Here is a 25,814-nt window from a genome sequence, read left to right on the forward strand (position 1 = left end):
AAAGTGGAAGCCTTGGATCGTAACCAATACCTACTCAGAGTAGCCCCACTGGTAATCAATGGGCAAGTCAGTAAGTGCACTCATTTCAAGGGGCTTACTTCAAGCATAGACTGCAAGAAGATCAAACCTATCCATTCTGAAGGAAATCAGCCCTGAGTGCTCACTGGAAGGACAGATTGTGAAGCTGAGGCTCCAATACTTTGGCCACCTCATGAGAAGAGAAGAATCCTTGGAAAAGACCCTGATGTTGGGAAAGATTGAGGGCACTAGGAGAAGGGGAGGACAGAGGACGAGATGGTTGGACAGTGTTCTTGAAGCTACGAACATGAGTTTGACCAAACTGCGGGAGGCAGTGCAAGACAGGAGTGCCTGGCGTGCTATGGTCCATGGGGTCACGAAGAGTCGGAAACGACTAAATGACTAAACAACAACACTTCAAGCATGACTTACAATGCAATCCCATTAGAAGGAAACTGAACTGTTAAATGAAAGCCAGCATGGCAGAGAGGTTAGTGTGCTGGACTAGGACCCGGGAGGCCTGGGTTCAAATCCCCACTCAGCCACAAAGCTCACTAGGTGACCTTGGACCAGCTGCTTCCTCTCAGCATAAAGGTAAAGGTAAAGGACCGCTGGTGCAGTGCCCATCTCACTTTCAGGCTGAGGGACAGAGGCGTCTCACCCATAGAGGCTAGTGGTGTGGGGCAGCTTGCCACCCTTGGCCACCTCCACCATGCCGCCCATGCCAAAGCAGCGCCGTGCTCAAAGACTGTCTACCATGGCCACTGCGGCACGAAGCAGCCAACTGAGCCATGAGGCGCCACGTCCAGCCTCTTCCTTGCTAGAGGAGCCGCCCTCCAGTTGCTGCCCACGTCCTCCAGCCCCACCAGCAGCGCAGACCTCCCTAAAAAAAGGTTGACAACTCTGGGAAACGGAGGGAGCTTTGCACCACGGTGCTGGATATGCTTCATACGGCCCTGCCGTGGGAGCCAGCACTTGTCCGCAGACAGCTTTCCAGGTCATGTGGCCAGCATGACTAAACCGCTACTGGCGCACGGAGGACCGTGACGAGTGCCAGAGTGCGCGGAAATGCTGTTTACCTTCCCGCTGCAGCAGTACCTATTTATCTACTTGCATCGGTATGCTTTTGAACGTCTAGGTTGGCAGAAGCAGGGGACAGAGCAACGGGAGCTCACCACCGCCGAGCAGATTCGAACCGCCAACCTTCCCATCGGCAAGCCCAAGAGGCTCAGCGGTTTAGACCACAGCACCACCTGCGTCCCTTTCTCAGCTTCAGTCTACCTCACAGGGTTGCTGTGGGAATTAAATGAGGAGGGGGTGTAACCATGTACACCACCTTGAGAAAGGTTTAAATGCAAATAATAAAAATATTGTCTTTGTCTATAGAGTTTTCTTGGCAGGGATACTGGAGTGGCTTGCCAATTCCTTCTCCAAGTGGATCACGTTTGGTCAAAACATAACTTCTCTAAGTTATTTAAGCCCCTAGACAGCATCTTAAAAAGCAGAGACATCACCTTGCCTACAAAGGTCCGTATAGTTAAAGCTATGGTTTTCCCAGTAGTGATGTATGGAAGTGAGAGCTGGACCATAAAGAAGGCTGATCGCCGAATAATTGATGCTTTTGAATTATGGTGCTGGAGGAGACTCTTGAGAGTCCCACGGACTGCAAGAAGATCAAACCTATCCATTCTTAAGGAAATCAGCCCTGAGTGCTCACTGGAAGGACAGATCGTGAAGCTGAGGCTCCAATACTTTGGCCACCTCATGAGAAGAGAAGAATCCTTGGAAAAGACCTTGATGTTGGGAAAGATGGAGGGCACTAGGAGAAGGGGACGACAGAGGACGAGATGGTTGGACAGTGTTCTCGAAGCTACCAACATGAGTTTGACCAAACTGCGGGAGGCGGTGCAAGACAGGAGTGCCTAGCGTGCTATGGCCCATGGGGTCACGAAGAGTCGGACACGACTAAACGACTAAACAACAACAACAATAAAAATATTAAACGTTAGGGTCATACTGATGTGAGAAGGTATGGAAGGCTTCTTTTTCCCTGGGTTTCATAGTATTGCAACCATATCAAATTAATTGGAACTGGATCTTTTCGATTTTAAAGTTTTGGGTTTTGAAATCTAATATTGAGGAACATCACTCAGGGCACCAGGGGAATACAAATGCCAAATCCACTTGTGGGATCAACAGAGATCCTGGAGATTGAGCTGCAGAGTCTCTCTCAGACTGTCCCAGGCAAGTGATTGTGCTGCTAAATCATTCCCTTTGGGAATGGAGGTAAATAGAGGAGCAAATAGCACCAGCAGAAGCACTTGGGCTGGTCCTGTGTTCCAGCGATTCACAGGCTCCCTTTTCCCTGGTACATCTTTCCTTCCATTTCCCATTTCCCTGTTTCAATGTAGAAACACTGACCTCTGCTGGCCATCATATGTTCTTGCTGTTATTAATCCCTCTTCTTCCATTCCCCCCACACACACTTTGAACTGGCACCTGCAATTTTTTTTCTACAAGGGTCATTGACCTTTCTGGGCCCAGGAACACATTTGAAAGCTGGAGAAACTGTTGTGGGTGCTACACACACACACACACACACACACACACACACACACACACACACACACCAGCACTCCCCACGACCTATCAATTATCAGTATCACATCCCCATGTAAGACTGAGGGCCAGGCACACTGATCTTCCCTATTTGCCTGCTTGGAAAAACAAGCCATACAAGATTTTGCACAGAAATTGCCCAAGAGACGACAGAGAGACGGGAAATTCCAAAGTCGGCTGAGAACATTACTTTGCAGGCCGCCACTCTAACACAGAACACGAGAGCTGTTTAGAAGCCCTGTTTTTGATGCTACTTGCCCGAGATAACAGATAGTCACTACACACAACCACCAAGCAGGGATTGAAACTAACAGTTGTGCATGTCCGTAGTTGCAGGATGGCATCTACTTTTATACAAGCTGAAAACCGAATTCAAATCCTTTATTTGGACACTTGCAGTTCTCAGTGTTCAGTTTCCTGATTTTGTTTCTAAGGCGACTTTAAAGAAAAATACTAATATTAAGGCAACATGGTTGAACAAAACTTGGATTCAGTTGTTTGCTGTTTAGGCAGAGAGCTGCATTTGGGATCCCAGATGGCAGCGTGGGAAAACATTGAACAAGGAGTATATAAGAACAAGTTTTCCTGCAAGCAAATCAAGAGGTTTGACAAAAGTGAAGTTGCCTCTTCTAATCTGCTTCAACTCTAGTGTGAATTTAGCTCACGTTGTCACCAAGATATTGCAGTCGTTCTCTGGTGTAGACACACATAGACAACTCGGCTACTCTTCAAAGGTGATGACTTTCATAGGCAAAGAGCTTATAAGGAAGATAAATAAAATAGAATCAGAGTAGGAAGGAATACCAAGGGTCATCTAGTCCAACCCCAAAACACAGGGATCACAGCTGGAGAATCCCTGACAGATGGGCCATCCAATCTGTTTAAAAAACTCAAAGGAAGGAGAGTCCACCACCCTTCTAGAGAGTCTGTACCACTGTCAAACAGTTTTGACCGTCATAAAGTTCTTCCTAATGCTTAATTGGAATCTCCTTTCTTGAGAGGGATGAATGCATTTGAGGAATAGTCCATGTTTTGAATATTCCCACACTGGCAGTAGCTCAGAGGGAGAGAGAGAGAGAGCGCCAGCCTGAAGAACAGGTTTAGTTTTTTTTAAAAAACACACCATGGTTCTCAAAACACACACTGAACTCTGGGCAATTAGACTACCTCCATTTCTATTCAAATACAAATTAAGCCAACTTATCATCAAAGAGCCGGTGATGACAAGGATCAAAGCAAAGCAACAACTCTGGGAAAGATTAAAGAAAGTAAATGGAAGAGATTTTGAGAGAGATATTTAAAAGGCGTAAATGTAAATGAAGAAGAGAAAGAGCAGGCCATTCAATTAATTGCATGTTTGCACACCTCTTCCAGATCAGAGGGGGGGATCCACTGTACTGACGAGAGCTTGCATGGTGGTTAAAATAGCACCTTACACGGAACACAGATCTAACAGCCCAGCAGCGAAAGCAGTTAAGAGGAATTATTTGGAAGAATCTGAGACAGCCAACAGATATAAAGCCAGGCCAGATATGTGAAGGTTTAACCCCAATGTGGCATATTTAAGAGCATTAAAAAAAAAAGACTTGCATAGAAGGACTACAGTTTAGTAGGATGGCACCTGCTTTGCCTACAGAAAAGTCCCAGGTTCAAAGATCCCAGAAACTCCAGGTTGGGCTGAGAAAGGCCATCTGCATGGAATCTGGCTGAACTGGTACCAGTCAGTGTAGAAAGTGGACTATACAGTAAAAGGAAGTCTAGGTTGCTCTGTCTGTATTCCACATGGATTCTGCAATGCTGAATTCTGTCACTAGGAGCCAGTGTTCACCCCTTTTCACTTATGAGATGAAGCCATCATCCACGTATTTTAGTGATGTTTCCATGGATCCCAGACCCCAATACCAATCACTCCTCTCTGCACATTAGGCTGCCTTCTCATGTTTAATGCAAAAGTTGTATTTCCTTTGCAAATCAGCTTTTGCATTTCTAGTGCACACAGACTCCCTCGTGTTTATTTATTGATCAGGCAAACCTAGGCCCCAGGGAGCTCTTGAATAGTAATATATATATATTAAATAAGGTGAACAGCAACATCCAAGTGTTCCCACCCAGGTTGACTGCTGAATGCAACAACTTGCATCTGATGAAAACTGCTTGCCAGAAACCTTACATTTCCACTACTGCCGACAGCTGTTTTCCAAATTCTACAACCCAGGGTAGAATTTGGGCTGGCAAAGGTGAAGCCTAAAGCACAGCAACCAGATACTTTTCTGTGGACAGGGTAAGGCCAGAAATCCAGAAGACACCTCATGTTTACACCTCAGGCATGGCCCATCCAGAGACTTCACACTGCTGGCCAACAACTGTTTTTGCACACTAGGTTCCTTCTACACCTTGAGAAGATGGGCACCTAGGCAAGGACAGCCTGGTGTAACTCACTTAGGCAAGGTCCCAGCCTCAGACCAGCTGGTTCTTCTCATTTAAGCCCCCAAGGTTTCCAGTGCAATATGCCTTATATGCTACCCAAGGAATTGCCATGGGAACCACTGGATACTGGGTCCGAGACATTCCAGCCTCAAAAGGCACCAAGGAGCTTAAAAATAAATAAATCTTAAGGCTCCTAAAATCTTTGTAGATCAGCTTTCTTTGGAGTATTTAGATATTTTTATATTTAGATATTTTTCTAAATTCAGTTTTTCAGCAAGCTTAATCCCATTATGATAAAACAGTTGGAGGCAGCAATGCTTCTGAATGCCAGTTCCAGGAAACCACAGGAGGGGAGAGGGCTCTAGTGCTCGGGGGTACTGCTTGGGGGTTTCCCATTGGGACATCTGGTTGGCTACTGTGAGAACAGGATGCTGAACTAGATTTCCTAATCCAGTAGGCTCTGCTTATGTGTTGGGTATTTTATGGTGGTTTAATATTTCATTTTAAGCCACTCTGAAGTGCAGAGAATAAATCTCATCATCATCATATGCCAATGCTCTATGGCTCTTCATTTCTTCTCCCAAATTCACAGTCAAACTCGCTTCCCCCCAAGCAGCCCATAGTCTCAGTGAGGGATAGGAAACACTCAGCAACAATAACACAGAAGATAAAACTTTATTGATATGTAGTGTGGGAGAGAGAATAAAAATACACAAAATGCCTCCCAGAAAAAAGGAGAGTTACAATACCCAAACTGTCAGGATTAGTATATCAAAACCAATCGGTTACTGTCCAGTTGTTTTTTTTGGGGGGGGGGAATATTGCTGCTAAGAGCACGAAGAACACTTGGTGAACTGGGTTCCCCCACCCCAGGGCCATTCTTCAGAAAGAAGCAGTGACTGGCAGTTAACAGCAGGGTGTGTTCACTGATGTCCTCTGCAGATTCTGAAGTCCTAGCCCAGGGCTACCCAGTTAATGTGCAGGCCCTTCTGGGGAGTTCAGGACATAAGAAGCCCCTTTTGGCCTCTCAGTGGAGACAGCCAGCTCTGCAACAAGGAGACAATCCTGCCCCGAGGAAGGGCGGCTCATGCTTGCAAGCCACTTAATGATGTTGAGAGTCAAGAGCCTGCTATTTGCAAATCTGGAAAGTGAAGGCAACTGGGCTTGGCTTGCTTCATGGTTGGAGGCACTGGTTTCTCAAGCATGCGCAACATGAACTAAGAGGCAAGGCAACCTGCAGCAAGCTCTGCCTCCAGGAATGGATGCCAGGTGGGAATGGTGGAGGAGGTAGACACCACCCTGTGGGAGTAAGCAACGGCGCATGCGCTCTGCCTGAACAGTTTCCCAGCAGCAAGCAAGTTTGGCTGGAGATTATTCCCAGCTCTGCAGAGTACAACTGCCAAACTGGCATTTCTCTAAAACAACCCCCTTTTAAATATTTTTCCGTTTCTAAAGTTTCCGTTTCTTCTTCCAGCAACCCAGGATTTAACATTTCCGCGTTCAGAATTATTGCACATTTACTTAAAACCAACTATCAAGCCTTGTAGTGTTTATTCGTAGAAACAAACACACACGCACTGAGCTGAGTTACACCTCTCATCCTACCTACGCCTCTCCCTGCATAAATAAAAGCCACCGTAGTGATTTATAGTACATAAATTTACAAAACAATAGTATTTAAAAACGGAAGAAAGCATCTTAAGAAGTTGCTACAAAATTGAATGTCAGTCAAATCCAGCTCAGGGGGAGGCTTATTGAGTGATCCACACTTTTTGCATATAGGGAGAAAAAGTCTAGGGGCTCAATCCAACCAAGTCATACTCAGAGCAGACCCACCTGACTTCAGTGAGTGCCCTATGAACACATGACTGGATGAATACAAGCTCCTTCAGGCACAACCCCCACCAGGGACATCCGCTTGCATCCGGGGATGTCCAAAAGGGCTTGGCATGAGAACATGGGATTCTCAAGAGCTTGTTCCCTAGGAAGGTTGGCTGTTAGGTGCTGGCAGCCACTCTGAGAGACACAGGTGACACTAGCCAGCTAGCTGCCAGGCCAAAGGGGAGGGGTTACCCAATTTTCAGAGAAACCAGCAGATGAAGGAAGATTCACTTGCTCCTACGTGAAGCTGGAACTGCCAGTGATCACCTTTCCAGGGGAGGCTGCCTCTTTTCCTTGGCACAAGGTTCAATGAGCCTTTTCAAGCTCAGCCATTGGTAAGAACAAGTGGTCCCTCCCTTCCAGCTTGCAAAAGACAGCTGGGCCAAGTACATTAGGAGTAAAAAAGCAAATGGTATCACAAGGTCATCTTAAAAAGCAGGAGGCACATGTGTTCGTCTTCTTGTTTTTGCAAGTGTTTGCTCTGAGTTCTCTTTCTCCCCCCCCCCCCCGGACACCACTACGCCTTTTTTTAATTGCAGGAAATGTCCTTTGCTTCTGAAAACAAAACGGAGAATTCTCTAAAACAAATGTTAGACTGCTGCATTTCAAGATAAGGCAATAGCTTTTCATTCACGTCTTCCTCAGCCCTGCTGCTCTTGAAACTATGTGTAAATCAGTAACAAAGAATCTGTGAAAAAATATATATTATAAAAAAACACGCAAAACCGTTTGTAGGAGATGGATTTTTTTGCTTGTGAAGACAGCGCTAGAAAGGCACGACTCCTTCTTAAAATGATTTAAGAAGATGCAACTCGGCCAGCCAAGCTGCAATGATACGGAGCGTGGTCCTTGCAGCCTCCTTGACCGCTTGTTTCACCTGACTGGGCTACAAATACAGTCAACCTGACACAGCCCCCGAAAAATTGCCCCATTCGGAAAAGAAGAAGAGTTACATGATTTTGGCCACACTGACTTGGTTTGGGGCCCCCACTTTTGTTCACACTTTGCACTGTGCAGTCGAGAGTGAGTTTTGTGAGAGTGAGTTTTGTTTGGACAGGAAAAGAGCAAAGAGGGGTTTTCTTTCCTGATGTTTTATAACATTTGCGTTGTCAATCCGACATTCAGAAGAACTTTGCTTTTGTCATCATTTTGACTACCCAGATATCTAAACCGCAGGCATTTCACCTTTCAAATTCTAAGTTTAGTAGGCAAACAATTAACAGCCCCTTTGCTTTGTTAAAAAAAATCAAGACTGTGTAAATATAGCCCTTTTTTTCGCTTTCTGGATCGAAGCAGGAAGGAAGGCGTGCTTTCACAGCTGTAGGCACCTTCAGGGCCCTGACGACAGCACGACCCCCTCCCACCCCGACCCCCACCCCTAGCAAACAAGCCCTTGTCGCATGCGGATGATCTGGAGTAAGGCAGCTTGGACGTCTTCATCCATGTGACCCTGAAAAACAAAGAGGAGAGCTGCAGAAAACACGGCAGGACTTGGAAATTTTCAGTGACTTTTCAGTTGCAGTGACAAAACCTGTAGATCCCAAAGTGGGTGGTATCACCCCCTGGGGGGGCAGTGAAATTCACTAGGGGTGCTAAGAGGGAAGGGGGCAGCAGGGGGGTGCTGGAGGTGTAAAGGACTATTAACCGAATTAAATTAAATAGCTTTAATGGGGACTTGAAAAATGTGCAATTAATTGATACCATTTTGAATTTTGTTGTTGTGTTACTATCTTCCTTAGTGAGTTGTACAAACTGCTACAGTCATACCTCAGGTTACAGACGCCGAGTGGGTTACTTCCGGGTCTCAGCACCTGCACATGCGCAGATGCACTAAAATCGCGTTTCGCGCATGCGCAGAAGAGCCGAATCGCAACCCGTGTGTGTGCAGATGCGGCGTTGCGGGTTGCGAACCTGCCTCCCACACGGATCACATTCGCTACCAGAGCGTCCACTGTATTCTGAATAATGCTTTTTAGGGTAGAGGGCCACTGGGAATGAGTATGGAACCAAGGAGGGGGTTGCTCCGAAAGCTTTGGGAACCACTGGCCTAAACTATTCATTGGTTCCAGCTGATCACAGAAGGGAGCAGAAGAGACGTCCCTCCAACCCCAGTAAGCTGTTCCTACTGAGTAAGAGAAATTGTGGTGGAACAAACAACACAGGCAAGCTGTGGAACATGCCCCCCCCCCGCCCCTCCATGCTGCCTCCCTTGAAGATTTATCTAAGGCAGGTTCAGCAGGCATCAGTCAAAAAGGGTGCGAGAAAACAGCAGGCAGCAGCAAAAGCAGAACACGTACCTGAACAGCACTGAGAAGGTGCGTCCGATATATTGAGATGACCTCTTGGTGCTGCCTCTCAGCATCCTAGGATAAAAGAACACACCTGGTCATTCTCCAGAGTCACATTCTCAAAGTTTAGTCTGCTTCGCTAGCCCCCTTGGGGAAGGGCTGTGGTTTACGGCAGGCAGAAGGTCCCCAGCTCAATCGCAATGGCATCTCCAGATAAGGGTCGGAGAGACTGCCTGCCTGAAACCCTGGAGAGCCACTGCTGCCAGTCAGTGTAGACAATACTGGGCTAGGTGGGTTGATGGTCTGATTCCATCAGGGAGTTTTTCATATTTCCTAGTCTTGGAGAGAGGCACAGCATTACTGGCACCCTACTTCTAAGGCCAACAAAAATCCCTTCGTTTCCTAAGACTCCATGCCAGGCATTGAGCTGGGAAGCAGAGCTCACGCCATCCGTTCTGCTCCATCAGGCCTCCTCTCCCCTCAACTGCCATCTGGGGGCAGCCATTGCCTCAGACTGCTGCTGTGGGAGAGCTTTGCTGAATGCCCAACTCCATCAAGCACCTCCTGACCCTGAGCTCTGCCAGCCAGCCATTATACAAACAACTGTTCAGAAACTGGTGCTGGAGTTCAGGATTTTTATTTTCCCTTCCGTGTTTCTTTTCCCTTGTGTGTCATTTATTTTTTAGACAGTAAGCCTGCAGGTAGGGACTGTCTCGCTTTGACTTTATGTAAGGCTGAAGATTCAGGAACAAAGGTTCTAAGTAAACGCATAATAAATAAATTGCCCACAAACTTTCCAGCTTAGCTTTGCAACCGCAAATAACAGAAAATCATTTTTTTTTTAAATGGAAGCAAAGGTTATTGGACCTTAAACTGTTTGCAAGCATCATGCAAGACCACAGGTCAAGGATGGTCACCACAGCCAGTCCTGCTGTCCTCCCCTCGCCCCCAAGCACCAGAACCCTGATCAATGAGACAAGTTTCAGCTACCACCTGACGGCTGCAGTTCACTACTTACGGCCAGCTGCTGCTGAAGGGTCTTCACCTCCGCCTGGAGCACTTCGACCTGCTGGCTCTGTCGCTTTGTGGGGAGGCCGCTGTTGTATGTAAGCTGAGAGAGACCGTTAAGGGCCTGTTTTAGCCGCTCCACATCATTAAGTAGCTCAGTTATCTTCAAGAAAGACATTGCCAAAGTTCAAACCGTAAGCCTTTCCTCTGCGGTTCCTCAGCCACATCTACTACAGGGATGGGGAACTTGTGGCCTGACAGATAGTTGGATGACTACAACTCCCATCATCCCTGACCACTGGCAGTGCTGGCTGCAGGGGCTGATGGGAGATGGAGTCCAGCAGCACCTGGAGAGCCACAGATGTTTCCCATCCCAGGCTTACACTTGTGTGATCAAAGCAAAGAAAGAGGTTGAAAGCTGCTTGCTTCCAACCTGGCTTCTGCCCTGCCTGGAGCAGAGCCAAGCAAGCAACAGGAAGGTCACCCAAACCATAGCCCTTTGCTGGGGGGTGGGGTGGGCTGGAGGGGGGGGGGACAACAATGTGCTATGATACCCAAAGTCCCCAAAATTCAAGTCACCAGTTTGCAAGGAAACAAGGACTGTCTCAGGGCCAGGAGCTGTGGATGGATGCACATTGCAAAGGTCTATTAAGGAGGAAAAACAAGGTTGTCAAAGCACACACATGGTTTTGTCTGAGCTGGAGTGGCAAGAAGGTGGCTGTGCATGAAGCAGTCCAGAACCTCGCTACTTTTATTATCATTATTAATCTGCTCTCTCCCCTTCCCCCCCCCCCCAGAACACAGGCTGGTGCACAATGCAATAAATGCAAGACAGCAAAAATAATTAAAATAAGGATAATTTAAAACATGGGCTTTTGAACTAACCAACAGGAAAGAAGCCCATTTTGAATTCCCAATGAGCTGAAAGCCACAGGCAGCACCTCATCAGATGAACCAGCTCTGCAGGTCTGCCTCTCATGCAAGGAAATCATGTCTGAATCCATTTCCGATGTGGCTTAAAGGGTGCAGCCCACGCCCACTTCAACCAATCAGACTGCATTTGGCTTCCAAGTTGATTTGGGCAGGATTCGGAGGTTGTCTGCGTCTACTACAGGACCACCTTCACCAGCCTGGAGCCTTATTATGTTTTAGACTACAACACCCATCAGCCACAGCCGGCATGGCCGTACATCCTTGGGGGTGATGGGAGTTGCAGTCCAAAACACTCAGAAGGCCTAGTCTGGCAAAGGCTGCAGTGCAGCAGCTCTTCCAGGCCTACCTGCTCCCCCAGCTAATGTCAGAAGCTAGTCCCAGCGTTGCCTCTCCCACCAAGGATCCCTCTGCATTCGTTATCCTCTGATTTGTGCCTTATATGCTGCCGGCCGGCCTTTAGCCTACTGAGTCTGCTCCCTTGCCCAACTCACCTTGTTGTCTTTGGCTTCCACTTGCTTTGCGGACTCCTGGATCCTTTTCTGCAGCTCTGCGATGGTGCTCAGGGACTTGTCACACCTCTCCTTCTGGTCCTTGATCTCCTGCTCAATGCTGAAGTTCCTGGACTGCAGGGGCTCCTTCTTGTCCTTGGTGGGTGCCTCCTCCATCCTGCCTTGCTGGGCTGCCTCCAGCTTCCGGCTGAGCTCAGCCAGCTTCTCTGCCATGCTGCCTACTTGCCCTTCCAGCTTGCTCTTCACCATCTTGTGCTCCGCCATCCCAACCACCTCTCGGCTCTCCAGGTCCCACAAGGCTTCTTTGGCGCTCTGGATTTCAGACTGCAGCTTGGCAACCTTCTCTGCCCTCTCCTGGCTCTCTCCCTCCTTCTCTCTTAAGGCGGATTTCGCGGCGGATGCTTCCCTCTCCAAGCCTTCCTTGATGCGGAGGTGCTCGGCTAGAGGCACAGAGGCAGCCTTGAGATCGGCCATCTCCCGCTGCAGCTCCTGGGATTTCTGCACCTCCTGCTGGCAGCTGGCCTCCTTGCTGCTCAGCTCCCCTTTCAGCTCTTTGATGGTGCAGCCGAGCTGCCTCTCCAGGGCTTCCACCTGCTCCAGCGGGACGTATTGGCCGTGGAGGCGACTCTCTGCCTCGCGGGCCTCCGAGCGCTGCCGGGCGCTCTCTTCCTGAAGCCGCTCCTTCTCGCACTGGATCTCGGCAAACTTCTGCTGCAGCTCGCACAACTGCTTGTTGAGGCCGTCCATCTTGCTGGCAAACATCAGCTCCATTTCGTGCGACTTCTCTGCCAGGACGTAGTTCTGCTGCAGGTCGTTCTGGACGCTCAGGAGCCTGGCCTTCAGCTTCTCGTTCTCCTGGCTGCATTTCTTGACTTCCTCCTCTCTCTCTCTGCGCTGCTCCCTCTCCTTCTGCAGCTGGCTCCTCAGTTCTTTTGCCGTCTCCTCAAAGCGGCGCTCCTTCTCTTCGAAACTGGCAAGGGGGGCATATTTGGACTTGATGCATTCCTGGATCATATCGAGCTCCTTCTTTTGGGCCTTGATCTCAGCATGCAACTGGGCCACCTCCTCTTGTTTCGCCTGGTATTTTGCCTGCATTTCAGAACCGCTCTCCTGTAGCTCCTGAATGTTTTTGTGGAGGGCGGCAACTTTTGCCTCATGCTCCCGTGTGTTTATGTATTCGCCTCCTTGCACTTGGCTTTGCAGAGTTCGCAGCTTCCTCTTCAGGGTCCCGTTTTCATCGCTCACCCTCACAAACTCTTGCTTGACACTTTCCATTTTGTCCTTCAGCTCCGACAGCTCTTGGCCCGTCCTTTCGAGAGTGCTGTTCAGCACTGCCTTGACCTCCTCGTGAGTAGCCACCGGCACGTACTGCTCTTCCATGGTCTCTTGAAGAGCGGCATTTTTGGATGCAAACTCGGATGCCTTGGCTTGCTGCTCCCTGTACTTTTGGCTGAGCTCGGTGAGTTGCAGCTCCAGGCTGGCCGTGGTTAGCTTCAAGGCTCCCGTCTCCTTCTCGTGCTTCTCCCGGGGGATGTAAGCCGCCTGGAGCTGCCCAACCGTCTCCTTCAAGCGGAGGTTTTCTGCCAGCAGCTTCTCTGCCTCTGCGCTGTGCTTCTGACACTTCTCTCTGCTCTCCGCTAGCTTCTTGTTCAGGTCTCCAACTGTGACGTCGCTCGCCCGCTTCACCTCCTCACTGACCTTCAAAGGCACGTACTGGCTCTTCATCTCGCTCCGGAGGGCCTCCACTTGCTGCTTCAGCAGGCTGTGGCCTGCCTTGGCCTTCTCCACCTCTGCCTGCCAGGCCTGGCTCTGGTGCTTCAGCTCCGCCTGCACTCGTTCCAGCTCCCTGGCCTTCTGCTCATACCTGCCCTTCAGTTGCTTGTGCTCCTCCGGCCTCACATACTGGGCAAACTGGCCTCTCTGGCCCTCCAGCTCTGCTCTCAGCCCCTGAGCCTCCGTGCGCAGCTTCTGCCGCTCTGCCTCTGCCTCCACCAACCTCCGCGCCTTCTCCTCCACTTCGCCCGAGAGTGAGCTCTTCACTTTCTCGAGCTTCTCCGCCAGCTTGGCCGCCGCCTCCTTCAGCTGACCCTCCGCCTCGCAAGCCCTCCTCTCCCGCTTCTCGTGCTCCACCTTCAACATGCCCAGCTCCCTCTGCAGCTTCTTGTTGTCGTCCACCAGCCTGGCCTCATCCCTGCGGAACTCCTCCACCAGCAGCTCGTTCTGCTTCAGCTGGTTCCTCAGCTTGCCCACCTCGGCCGAGGCCCCCTCGTACTTGGCCTTGGTGTCCTTCAGCTGCTCCTTCAGCTCCTCCACCGCCTTGCTGCCGGTGGCTGCCGCCTCACTCGTCAGGTGGTCCTTCAGGGCCAGGAAGTGCGTCTGCATCTGCTTCACTTTCCCTTCCGAGTCGAACATCCTCTTCTGCACGTCCTTCAAGGCGTCTTCCAGCTGCTTGATCTGCTGGTCCGACTCCAGCTTTGTTCTCTCGCACTCTGCCGCCAGCGCTTTGCACTCTGCCGCCTTGTGGGAGAGCTCCAGCTGCAGCCTGCTCACCTCCCCTCGGGCTGCATCGTAGCAGTTCCTCAGGTTGCCCAGCTCCCGTTTCAGAGCTTCCGCCTCAGAGGCAGCAGGAGACAGGCTTGGGCTCAGGAGCTCCAGGGGCCGCACCATGGATCTACTCTGGAGGGCAGCTGGCGCTGAGACAGGGGCCTGCTAGAAAACAAGGAGACGGACTTCTTAGATTCCAGAGAGGGGCTTCTACCAACAAACACACACACATACCTTTAACTAGCTTTTATGTAGGGCAGCATTTCCCAAACGTGGGTCTCCAGCTGTTTTTGGACTACAATTCCCATCATCCCTGACCACTGGTGTTGTGAGCTAGGGATGATGGGAGTTGTAGTCCAAAAACAGCTGGAGACCCACGTTTGGGAAACACAGATGTACAGCTCAATGGCAGAGTACATGTGTCTTGTGTACGAAAGGCCCCAGGCCCATTCCCCAACATCTCCAGTTGAAAGGTAAGTAGATCTCAGGTAAGTGAGCTGCACAATGCCTCTGGGGAGTCACTGCCAGTTGACATTAGGGATACGGAGCAGACAGACAATAGGTTCATCCAGGAAGATCCTTAAGGGTCTCCTCTGCTCCATTAACACATTTTGACTGTGTAATGGATCTGTCACGGATCGCAGTAACTGAGTTACTAAGCTGAGGGCAGAAGCTCAATTTATCTTGCTAATGGGGCAATTGCAACAAGCCTCCCGCTTTCCGCTGATTCCCAGCCAAATAAGTGTGACATCCAAGTAATGGATGAGCCTGTTGTTCATTTCACTGGCTCTGCCAGAGGACAGTTGCTGGCCCACACCTTCCATTTCTGAGTAGAACACAGCAAAGCTCCTACAGTAGAAGGAACAGGGAGCAACTGGACACCACGATGGCACTTTGGAGCCCCAAGAGACGGCCCAGTGACTAGGTGCACCAATGGTATTTTAACATGCTCAACAGCATAGGAAAAGTAGCAACGCTGCAGATGGCCACATGGCATTCCCAAATGCACGAACGAGCCAACAAATAGAAGTACCTGTGGTTCTGCAGAATACGTGGAACCCTGCTTCAGCAGAACATCTTCTTTCCCTACAGAAAGACAAAATAAAGAACTCGTTCAATCTAATCTGACAAAGTACAAGTGTGCAATACAAATACAGCTCAATGGCGTAGTATATGTTTTAGAAGGTGGAACTCAGCCTGCACTATTGAAAGTTAAACAGACGGCTGCTTCCTGCAAGGCCCTGTAGCCAGGAGATGAGCAGCTGGGATGTCATAGAAAGCAGGGACACCCCCATTGCTGAGGGTAATGGGAACCGGGCCTCAGGGTAGCATCTATGGAAAGGGAATGGAGAGGCAAGAGAACCACAGAGGCTGCAGGACCACAGACCATACTATAAATCTCTGGTCTTGAAAGCACAAGATCTAAGACAAGGTGGGGGAGCTCTTTCAGCCCAAGGGTCACATTGGCAACCATCTGGGTGGGGCCAGAGGAAAAGCAGGTGGGCAACAGATGTAGCCGACTTTTGTACTGTCTGTTGGCTGCATTCCACCTGCACAAAAGTCAAGAGATTTACCCACTGACACACACATCCCTCTCCAACCCCAATCCAAACAAGCAAGAGGAATTGTCTCAGACCAAGGTCACTTCCCAGCCAGACAAAAGCACTTGAGGAGGGGGCAGAGCAGTGCCAGGGAGGGATGTGGCTTGGGTCAAAGAGGTGTGGCCAGGGGAGGGGGGTGGTCTAAGGAGAGCCTTGTGGGCGAGGCAGAGAGGCCTGGACAGCCACATTCGATCCCTAGGTCTGAGGTTCTCCGTTCCTGCTCTTATATTATCATTATTATTAAATTTATGAATGGGATATGTGTCCCAAGGTGATTTACACACAGGGCAGCTTACAACATTAACAGGTATGGTCAGTGAACTTTATAGCCCTGCTGTTTCCGTACGTCCCCAAATTACCCACTTTCACTTGACTGCCACAACTTCAGATAGAAGGGCACAAAAACCCCACAATGTTAGCGCTCGATTCCCTTTCTAAACGAGGTATCAAGGTACAGCAATACTCACTATTACCAAAACTGTTTCCAGGTGCCCCGTGGTCTCCCTGAAATCAAAACACACAGACTTCGGTTCAGAGAGATAACAGATTAACCATTCACAAGGGTTCGGGTTTTCAGAATGAAACTAGTTTTTCATAGTCTTAATCCACAGAGAACTTTCCTGAAATGAATATGATACTTAATACCTTCACAGAATAACAGAATTGTAGAGTTGGAAGGGATCCCGAGGGTCATCTAGTCCAAACCCCTGTAATGCAGAAATCTCAACTAAAGCATGCATGACTCATGGCCACCCAACCTCTCCTTAGAAAACAACCTTGCTCTATCTTCCACATGACAAACCTCCAGATATTTGAAGATAGGCAACATATCCCCTCCCTGTTTTCTCTTCTCCAGGCTAAACATACCCAGCTCCTTCAACCATTCCTAATAATGCTTAGTTTCCAAACCCTCAATCATCTTGGTCGCCCTCCTCTGCACACCTTCCAGAAGGGTCTGTGCAAGAGTGGACTGAGCCCTGTAGCTATGGCCTTGTCACCCAATAACACGGCTCCCAGTTCCTGCTAACTTAGTGGAGGGCTGCTTGAAACGGAGACTGGCTTCCCCACCAAAGGGCGACGTACCTCATAGAATCTCAGCTTTGACTTCAGAGCTTCAAGCATCCGTGAACTTTCTTCCTGCTGCTTCTCCTTTGCTGTTAGCCGCCTCCTGAGCTCATCTTTCTGAAAGTGAGCAGCAAATCAACATGGGACATACTGGTAATGTTTAAGCACGAAGAAATATAAATACGGAAATTGTGCAGGACAGAAACATGACACTTTCCAGCCTACCGTAGCTTACAGAAAAATAGGAAGCTGTTTTATATAGAGTAATATAGGAGAACCATTGGTCCATCTAGCTCAGTGCTGCCAACACTGACCAGCAGCAGCTGCTCTCCTGGATTTCAAGCAGGAGTCTCTCTCAACTCTACCTGGAAATGCTGTCAGAGGTGAACCTGGGACGTTCTGCATCCAAGACAGATGCTCTATCCCTGAGCTGCGGTCCTTCCCCTGTAGATCTCATCCATGCACAAAAGCACACCCTCCTTTCTGGATTCAGCCTGCAAGGTTGGCCCCCATGACAGGGTCACTTGACTCTTGCACTGTGCCTAAAGCATTGTGCCTAAAGTGGTGTGAGCAGATCTTATGGTGGGTGCAGTGGATGCCAAACACGTTATCAGAACTGACCCCAAAAGCAAAGTTTCCTTCCTTACTTTTCCATTTCAAATCAAATGTTCAGGTGCTGTTTAAGAGAGATGGAATAATTTTCTCCCTCAGGTTCAGATTTCTCAACAAATAAGTTTAGGGTGGGGAAAAAGAAAGATTTTTTTCCTTTACCTCGCTTTCGAGATCATCTGCAACCATTTGCTCCTGCAAAAAACAGAAACAGCCATTGGAATCGTATCTCGATTTATATTGTTATATAACATTATCAGCAGGAAACCTGGCCAACCTCGTTCAGTACCTCAGTCTGTAAAATGGGGATAAAGGCAAATAAATGCACCATAAACCCATGAGCGCACCAGCCCATAAAACGCACCAGATCACCCTAGAAGGGCCCTCTGAGCTGCTGTCATTGCAAACGGTGTTCCATTACCTCGTTCAGCTGCAGCTGCAGACCATTGATTCTGTCCAATAGAATCCGGTGCTCCTGCTGGATCTCCCTTAGCCTGCCTTTCAAGTCTTCATTCTCTCTTTCTAATTCCTTAAAACAGAGGACATTTTAAAATTGAGATCGGTTATCTCCTGCAGCATTAAAGCAACTGACGGATAAAATTAGAGAAACGGAGCAATTCCTATTTTAATGCACACCTCCCAAATTCGCACACTCCCAAACCACTATGCTAACCAAAAACACAGCTATCCTCCGAAATGCACGCTTCTCTGCATTCTGTGGCACAAGTTTACTTGCAAGATCACCTTACTCCATATAAACTCACTCAAACACTTTGATCTGCAGAACCAGCACTGTTACAGGTGCCACCCGTTCTGCATTTTTAAGAACTCAATCTTTAAGTGTGGCAGCACCCACATGTTGGACCTCCCTGCCTATTGACATCAGCTATGTACCTTCACTGTACTCTTTGCAGTGCCTGCTAAAAGCATTTATACACAAGGCCAGGTGTTTAGAAAGCTGGTGCAACTTTGTCTGTTTTTAGTCTATTGTTATTTTAACTTTCTGAAAGTCTTAATTTTTTCTTAATTCTTATTGACAATTTTATTGATTTAGCTTTTTTACAAACCACTTTTGAGTTTTTTCTTTTTACAATCAAGTGGTGCATTATTTTTTAAAGAAAGAAAGAAAAGTCTCCAGTCGATCAGTGCATACAGAAAAGTGCATATTAGGGAAAACAACTTACAAAGATGCTTTATATTAAGGTGAATTGTTTGCAAAGATCTGTATATTAAGAGAAACACGCATGAACTCTCACGCAGACTTTTAAAAAATTAATAAACTAATGTGGAAAATGGGGCAAACTGAACAAGACAACTGCTACTGGTGGATTTGTCCGCCCCTAGATATGACAAATCAAAGTAAATCCTAACAACTACCACTAGTGGGCACCCTTCCTAAATATGGCAGGTGGCCAGTAACAGCCCTCTTTCCTTATCCATATACTTAAGAGGCCATCAGCACTTCAAACTGCTGCTTATCTCCAGCCTGTCAACAGCTGAAAAACCAGCTCTTAGAGATGCTTAAAGTGTTTTTCCTCCGACTTGGATATGCCAGCTCAGCCCACACACCACAGACAGATCTGCTTAGCTCAAAAGCAGGCAGCATTTCTTACACCCAGACAAAAAAGGGGGGAAAGCTATCATGGTAACCAGTAATGGACCATCCCAAGCATGCCTTCATATTTCATAGTACTAGAAAAATGCAACCTGTGCTGCTGGCAAAAGTAGTAGTACAACTCATGCAACGCGTAGGCGTAAAATATTCACACAATTACTACCAAAATGATATACATTGTTTATCGATCTTGTGAGAAAAAGACAAAACCTAACACAATGCCACAGAAACTACCCAAACTAAAATGAACTTATAACATCTGGTTTCACTAGGTTTTTCAAGTGCTTGGCTCTGTTTTTTTGTTTTCTTTGTATTTTTACGTAAGTTCATGCAGATTCCAACAAAATGTAAGTTTGACGTTGTTCACAATGACCGAGGGATGCTGATGAAGTTGTAGACACGGTGCTGGTGTTCTGCACCTGTTTCGCCCTGGCACTCCAAGTAATTACGAGACCGCTATACATCCCCGTTGGGGCCTGTTTACTGGGGCTTGCAGATAGCACACTCCCTTGGTAATTTCGGGCTTTTTCAGTGATCTATTCTTGATACATTGAGGATACAATTTCTTGGCTTAGGTTTGAGAGACTGATTTGCTCAGCCCATAATTTGCTTAGCCCAAGTTTTTGTATATCATTTTGGTAATAATTGTGTTAATATTTTTTGCCTACGTGTTGCATGAGTTGTACTACCTCATATTTCATAGAGCAACCTTCCCAAACCTAATGCCCACTAGATATTTTGGACAGTAATTCCCATCATCCCTGGCTGTGCTGGCTCAGGCTGATGGGAGTTGTAGTCCAAAACATCTGGAGGGAACCAGGCTGGGGAAGGTTGGACTAGTGCCACCCAGTTAAAGGTACAAACAACATGAGAAGGGTAGAAGATGCAAGACAGCACCAAAATGGGTCCTCATACAGATCTCACTTAATTTTCTCCAAGCAAGCATTTGTACTATGCTAACAAGAACCTAAACAGCCATGTTTTGCTCAGAGAAGACCCACTGAAATGGACCTAAGCTAGCCATCGCTATAGATTTCAATGGGTCTGCTCTGCACAGCTCTTTTACATTTACTGGTTCCTATCACCCATTTAACTTTTGTGCCACACCTCTGCAACTTTGAAAAGAACCTGAAAAGCTGGAATCCCACACTTCTTTCAGCGTTTTCTAAAACCTGCTCGCTTGAGAGCATCCCACACAAAGCCCAAATCTCTCCCTTCACCTGTACATTCCAGTGTTCCTTCTGATGCGTCTTGAAGCTCATGTCCTCTAAGGTATTTGGTTGACTCCATTTTGGCAGCATGTTGGTCACCTGTTGTGCAGCATTGAAACACAGAATTGTCAGAGGAAGTAAGAGATGCGTACGAACCGTGCTAGCAAAAGCAGCAGCAGTGTAAGAGATCCATCAGTCACATTCATCTCAGAAAGCTATTGAGTCATGGAGGCAAACAGCAGCCCAGAAGTTGGCAAAGTTGGCAGGCCCTGCTGATTTTGAGCAGGCTTACAAACATACCCAGAGCCTTACATCTTCTCCTGAGGCCCTGCTCCAGGTCCTGCCTCTGAAGGAGGCTCAGAGGGTGAGGACAAAGGAGAGGGCCTTTTCAGTTGTGGCTCCCCATCTGTGGAACGCTCTCCTCAGCAAGGTCTGCCTGCCACCTTCATTGACATCTTTTCAGCACCAAGTAAAGACTTATCTTCTTCCCCAGGCTTTTAATGGACTAAGATGAAGTTGTTTTGCTACTCGTGTGCTGCCAAAGCTTTCTCTGGCTGTTATAGGGATTGTTTTGTGCTGTTTTCATGGTGTAATACCGTGTTTCTCATATTATAAGACACGTCTTATATTTATTTTTTCCTCAAAAAAACACACTATGGCTTATTTTCAGGGGGTGTCTTATTTTTTTCCTCCTCCTCCTGCCGTGGCCGGCATTGCTGCTGCGCCTATCACTATGTCTTCTTTTCGGGGTATGGCTTATATTCCTTGAATGCTTAAAAATCCTGCTATGGCTTATTTTATGGGTATGTCTTAAAATATGAGAAACAGGGTATATTCATATTTATCCTTTAATTGTGCTGTAAGTCACTTGGAGACCTTCCGGTAACAAGCAACTAACAAGTGTAATAAATAATATTATTACAATTAGCATCATTAAGGATGGATGAGAGGTCAATAAGGCAAGACTTTTCCTAGAAAGCAGAAACTCCCCCTGAATAAATATTAAGTAAGCAGGACCTATCTTGGTTATGAACTCGTAAGAACATATATGAAAACATGCAGAATCCTCACCTTGTGAAGAGGCTGTCCTTTCTTCATGACTTCGTAACTTGCTAAAAAAAAAAAGGAATCATTTGTTTTCTGTTTAGAAATTCCACGCAGAAGATTAAACAAAATGCAACACTCTTTCCAAGGGAGTCCGTTCCACTGTCAAATGGCTCTTACCATCAGAAAATTCTTCCTAATGTTTGGTCAGAATCTGCTTTCTTGTAATTTCAATCCATTGGTTCAGGCCCTATCCTTCAGAGCAGCAAAAACAAGTTTGCTCCATCCTCCTCCATGTGACAGGCTTTCAGATATTTCAAGATAGCTACCATATCATATCACAGTACATTCCCCAACAATGGGTAGCAATCAAGTGTAGACTGTCACAAAGAGAGGTCCCAAAGGCCAGTCTCCAGCCTATCACAAATAAAAACTGTCCACTCCTGGCTTATCAGCAACTTCTCATGCCCCAAACTGGAACCAGACATGCGTAGAGGTAAATATTCCACATTTCTTTTTAACCACCCGCTCCTCAACTCCAAGGAAAGGTAACGTACCTTTGTTGGACTCCTCCATGGCAGCCTTTATCAGAGCCAAGATTTCAACGCTATCACCAATCCTTGCATAGTAAGAGCAGTCATGGCCAAGGGCATCCACCAAAGTGACGTCCGCACCATTTTTGAGCAAAACTTCCACAGCATCCTTGCAGCCATATTCACAGCCTAACATCAGAGATGTCCTGAGGATGGAAGAAGAAGTCACATGGGAACATCAGGCGTTTTGTGGAGATGGCATGCAATGGGCTCCGTGGAACAATCACTATGCTTTTTCTTTTCATCCGCTTGCATTAATATCCCCAACTCTGCAAAACTGCGGGCAACGGGGCTCCCAATATGCAAACAGGTGCAATAAAACAGTTCGCACAACAAACCAGGTGTGTGGTAATGTGTAGTCAGTGTGGCATAATGGTTGGAGACCAGAGTTCAAATCCCCACTCAGTCACAAAGCTCACTGGGTGGCCTTGGGCCAGAAGCCATCTCTTAGCTTAACCTACCTCACTGGGTTGTTGTGAGAATTAAATGGGGAGGTGGTGAACCATGTACACCACCTCGAGCTCCTTGGAAGAAAAGGTGGTATATTCATGTAATAAACAGCAGTACAAGTCTGGAGGATGAAAAATGCATCTGAAAAATTTCCATCAACTCAAAAACTCTCTCACATTCCATTGGTCTAATACACCTACGGTAGATCATCCCACAAATGATCACAATGAGATTTTTCTTTTCTTCTTTTTCACAACACGTTTGAGACTTGAGATGCTTTTTTTTCTGCTATCTGCTATTTATTTACCAGTGGCTCGTTGACAGAGATATCCTTGTTTAAGCAGCTGTAGTTTGAACAAACCACCATTTGCTACATTGAACCACAACGATAAACTATGGTTTGTTCCTAACCAGGAATGGAACCTTTAAACCTCCTCCCTCTTGGCCACAGAGGGATGCGGGGAGAGCACAGAAGCCCAAGATTCACCCAGGCTCATGTAAGTATTAATAAACCATGGTTTGCTGTTACATCTGAACCAGGCCAGAATGTAGCCAATTAATCTGTCAACTACCAAACAGATGTCACTGTATTAGTAAAGAAATAAACGAAGCAGTCAGAATTTTGCTATCTTTGAAGAAATTCCACCACTTCGGATCAACACACCCCAAGCTTGTGTCCAACAGCTTCATGGTTTGAATCCCCAGAGAGTGTTCTTTGGAAAGCATACAGACACATCACCCACAGGGGCTAAATGCATGCATTACCTGTTCTGTTTGTCTCTTGCATTGACATCAGCGCCCCTGTCGAGCAGAAGTTGACATATAGATGGACGGCACATCTGAGTGGCCAGCACCAGAGGCGTCCTCCCATCCTAGAGAGAAGGGGCAGGAAAACATTACAAAGGAAGGGTAAAATGAACTAGACCAATCCTGGAGAAGGACCCTGAAAGGGGCCTGCATGAGACTTACTGCATCTCTGGCATTCACCAAGGCTCCATGGTCACACAGTAACTGGATGCTGGATGAACAATCTGACATCGCTTTGGGACACAGAAGGACATGACATCGTTAGTAAATGGGTCACTTTGCTACCAGTGGGCTGTTTATACTTTTTCAGATTTCTATGAATAGCTGCGCCTTTAAGATCTAGAAGCCACAAATATGTATGAATGAGCCCACCTCCTGTTGACACCTCCAACATTTGTTGTCATTTCCTTTATATATTTTCGCCAGTTTCGCCGGGGTCAGATGCCACCTATATTGCATTTTTAGGACATTTTCTTTTAAATCATAATTTGGGGTAAAATTTATATCTTTAATCCATAATTTTTCCCATTTTTCGACCAAAAACATATTTGGTGGAGTTGTAAATTAATCAAGAAATATTGGGGAAATATCTATACAGAGCTAAAGAAAATGTTGAAATACTCCTTTAAAAAAATTCTGAAATGTTTCTGTTGGGAATACTAAGCGAGGAGATCAGGGAAGGCGATAAGTGGGGTTTTTTAATGTATGCAACCACAACCGCTAGCCTCCTCATAGCAAAAAACTGGAAAAGTGTACAAATTCCAAAGAAAGAGGATTGGCGAATTAAGCTAATAAGATATCAGAATATGGCAAGGAAAATAGGAGAAGCTAAAGGGCTATCCGAAAATAAAGTCGATAAAGAGTGGGAAAAATTTAATAATTATAAGAAAAAATTTGTGGAAAACGCCAACCTCTTAGCAGATAGGTGAAGGGTTCAAGTAATATAAAAATCAAGATATAAGATATCTCAAAAGGTATAAAAAAAAATTGGGGGGGGGGAATTCATTTCGAATTGAGAATAGGCTGGAAGTCACACGGGGGGGTGTAGGGTGAAGGGTGATAGGGAATTATTTATTTTGAATATCAGTTTTTTCTTTTTCTCGTATTTTGTTAAACAATTATTATTTATATTATTATTTGTTATATATTATTATTTATATATTATTATTATAATTTATGTATTATTATTACTTGTATATTTGTTTATTATTATTATGTTTCGTAAGCTTGTTGTGTTCTATTTCTCTATCTTTTTCCCCCTTTCTTTTTCTCTTTTGTTGTTGTATTTTCAAAAATCTCAATAAAAGAAAAAAGAAAAAGAAAAAAAGATCTAGAAGTCACAACTGTTCTAACGACAAATGTCCAATCAGGGAACAGCACTTTCAAGAGCCAATATGGCAGTACTGTATCTTCCATGCTTTACTCATTGCACCTGAACTCCAGCCCTGCAAGAAAAGCCTGTGTGCTGTTAGTGGCTCACCTACCCAACTACACCTTTATCAGTTGCCTGAGGCGCAGAGATAGTGTGGAAGAGAACCTAGCCCAGGCATCCCCAAACTGCGGCCCTCCAGATGTTTTGGCCTACAACTCCCATGATCCCTAGCTAACAGGACCAGTGGTCAGGGATGATGGGGATTGTAGTCCAAAACATCTGGAGGGCCGAAGTTTGGGGATGCCTGACCTAGCCTCTCCCTAAAAGCTTCTCCTAACTGGTGGTCTGGAAGAGGAAGATCAATCACTGGGGGGTAATTGGATTGTTTTTGTTTTATCATGCATTTTGTGTTCTCATTTTGAATTTTTATGTTGGGAACAACTCTATGATCTTTGGACAAAGGGCAGTATACAAATTTAATAAATAAATATTGAAATAATAAGTTTGCAGCCAGCCCTTCCCAATCTGGGGGGTGTCCAAAGGTGTGCGTCATATGATGCTGGAGCTGATGGGAGTCATAGTCTAAAACATCGAGACAACAAATTGGGAGAGGCTATCCCAGCCACATATGGAAAATGAGCAGCTATTCATATGCCTTGCCAAACACGGTCTTTCTCAAGGCGTTAGGAGAAATTGCTCCAAAGGAAGGACACTCCCTTACCTGCATCGTGAAGAGCAGTGCGACCCTGAAGATCCACATTTTCTGTAGGGCAGTTGTACTATGGGAACAGCAAAACACATTTCACCAATACTGTTATTACTATTAATTATTATTATTGTTCTTGCTGTTAAATTTATTACTTGCCCTTCACCAGCAGGCCACAGGGCAGGTTACAACCATTTAAAATTCAGCTTTAAAAACGGCAAAAACAAATCACTGTCACAAGAATATGGGATAGGCCTGTAATTTATTTATTCTAACATTTATGGTTAAGGATTCCTAACAGTGGCAGCTCTCTCATGATGGGAATATTTCAAGAAACATTTAAATAAGATTCAGTTCCAGAATGTTAAACAAGCTGTTCAGCTTTGCAAATCTATTATTATTATTATTATTATTATTATTATTATTAATTTATTAGGTTGTTTTTTAAAAACAAATATTACTCAAAGTGACTTACAACAATAAGTAAATCACACATGCATTAAAACCAGCATAA

General features: G+C 46.5%; 1 protein-coding gene across 5 annotated transcripts in view; it reads right to left on the reverse strand.

Moving 5' to 3' along the window:
- Nucleotides 1-5,720: 5,720 nt before the first annotated feature.
- Nucleotides 5,721-25,814, reverse strand: part of UACA (uveal autoantigen with coiled-coil domains and ankyrin repeats) — a 54,523-nt gene continuing 34,429 nt past the window's right edge. For 2 of the 5 annotated variants that reach the window (XM_035130514.3, XM_088657376.1), the window contains exons 5-19: nt 25,316-25,373; nt 23,385-23,455; nt 23,181-23,287; nt 21,930-22,111; nt 21,400-21,440; nt 20,338-20,427; nt 17,924-18,031; nt 17,665-17,697; nt 16,912-17,010; nt 16,296-16,332; nt 15,261-15,313; nt 11,666-14,392; nt 10,252-10,404; nt 9,243-9,308; nt 5,721-8,395 (exon numbers count right to left, since the gene is read on the reverse strand). In XM_035130514.3, the coding sequence (XP_034986405.3) occupies nt 8,324-8,395; nt 9,243-9,308; nt 10,252-10,404; nt 11,666-14,392; nt 15,261-15,313; nt 16,296-16,332; nt 16,912-17,010; nt 17,665-17,697; nt 17,924-18,031; nt 20,338-20,427; nt 21,400-21,440; nt 21,930-22,111; nt 23,181-23,287; nt 23,385-23,455; nt 25,316-25,373 (3,897 nt within the window). In that variant the 3' untranslated portion in view covers nt 5,721-8,323. The remainder of the gene's footprint in view (nt 8,396-9,242; nt 9,309-10,251; nt 10,405-11,665; nt 14,393-15,260; nt 15,314-16,295; nt 16,333-16,911; nt 17,011-17,664; nt 17,698-17,923; nt 18,032-20,337; nt 20,428-21,399; nt 21,441-21,929; nt 22,112-23,180; nt 23,288-23,384; nt 23,456-25,315; nt 25,374-25,814) is intronic. The other 3 variants (XM_035130515.3, XM_088657375.1, XM_035130516.3) reach the window with 3 other exon arrangements.

Source organism: Zootoca vivipara, chromosome 13, assembly GCF_965207765.1.
Source record: "Zootoca vivipara chromosome 13, rZooViv2.hap1.1, whole genome shotgun sequence".
NCBI lineage: Eukaryota > Metazoa > Chordata > Lepidosauria > Squamata > Lacertidae > Zootoca > Zootoca vivipara.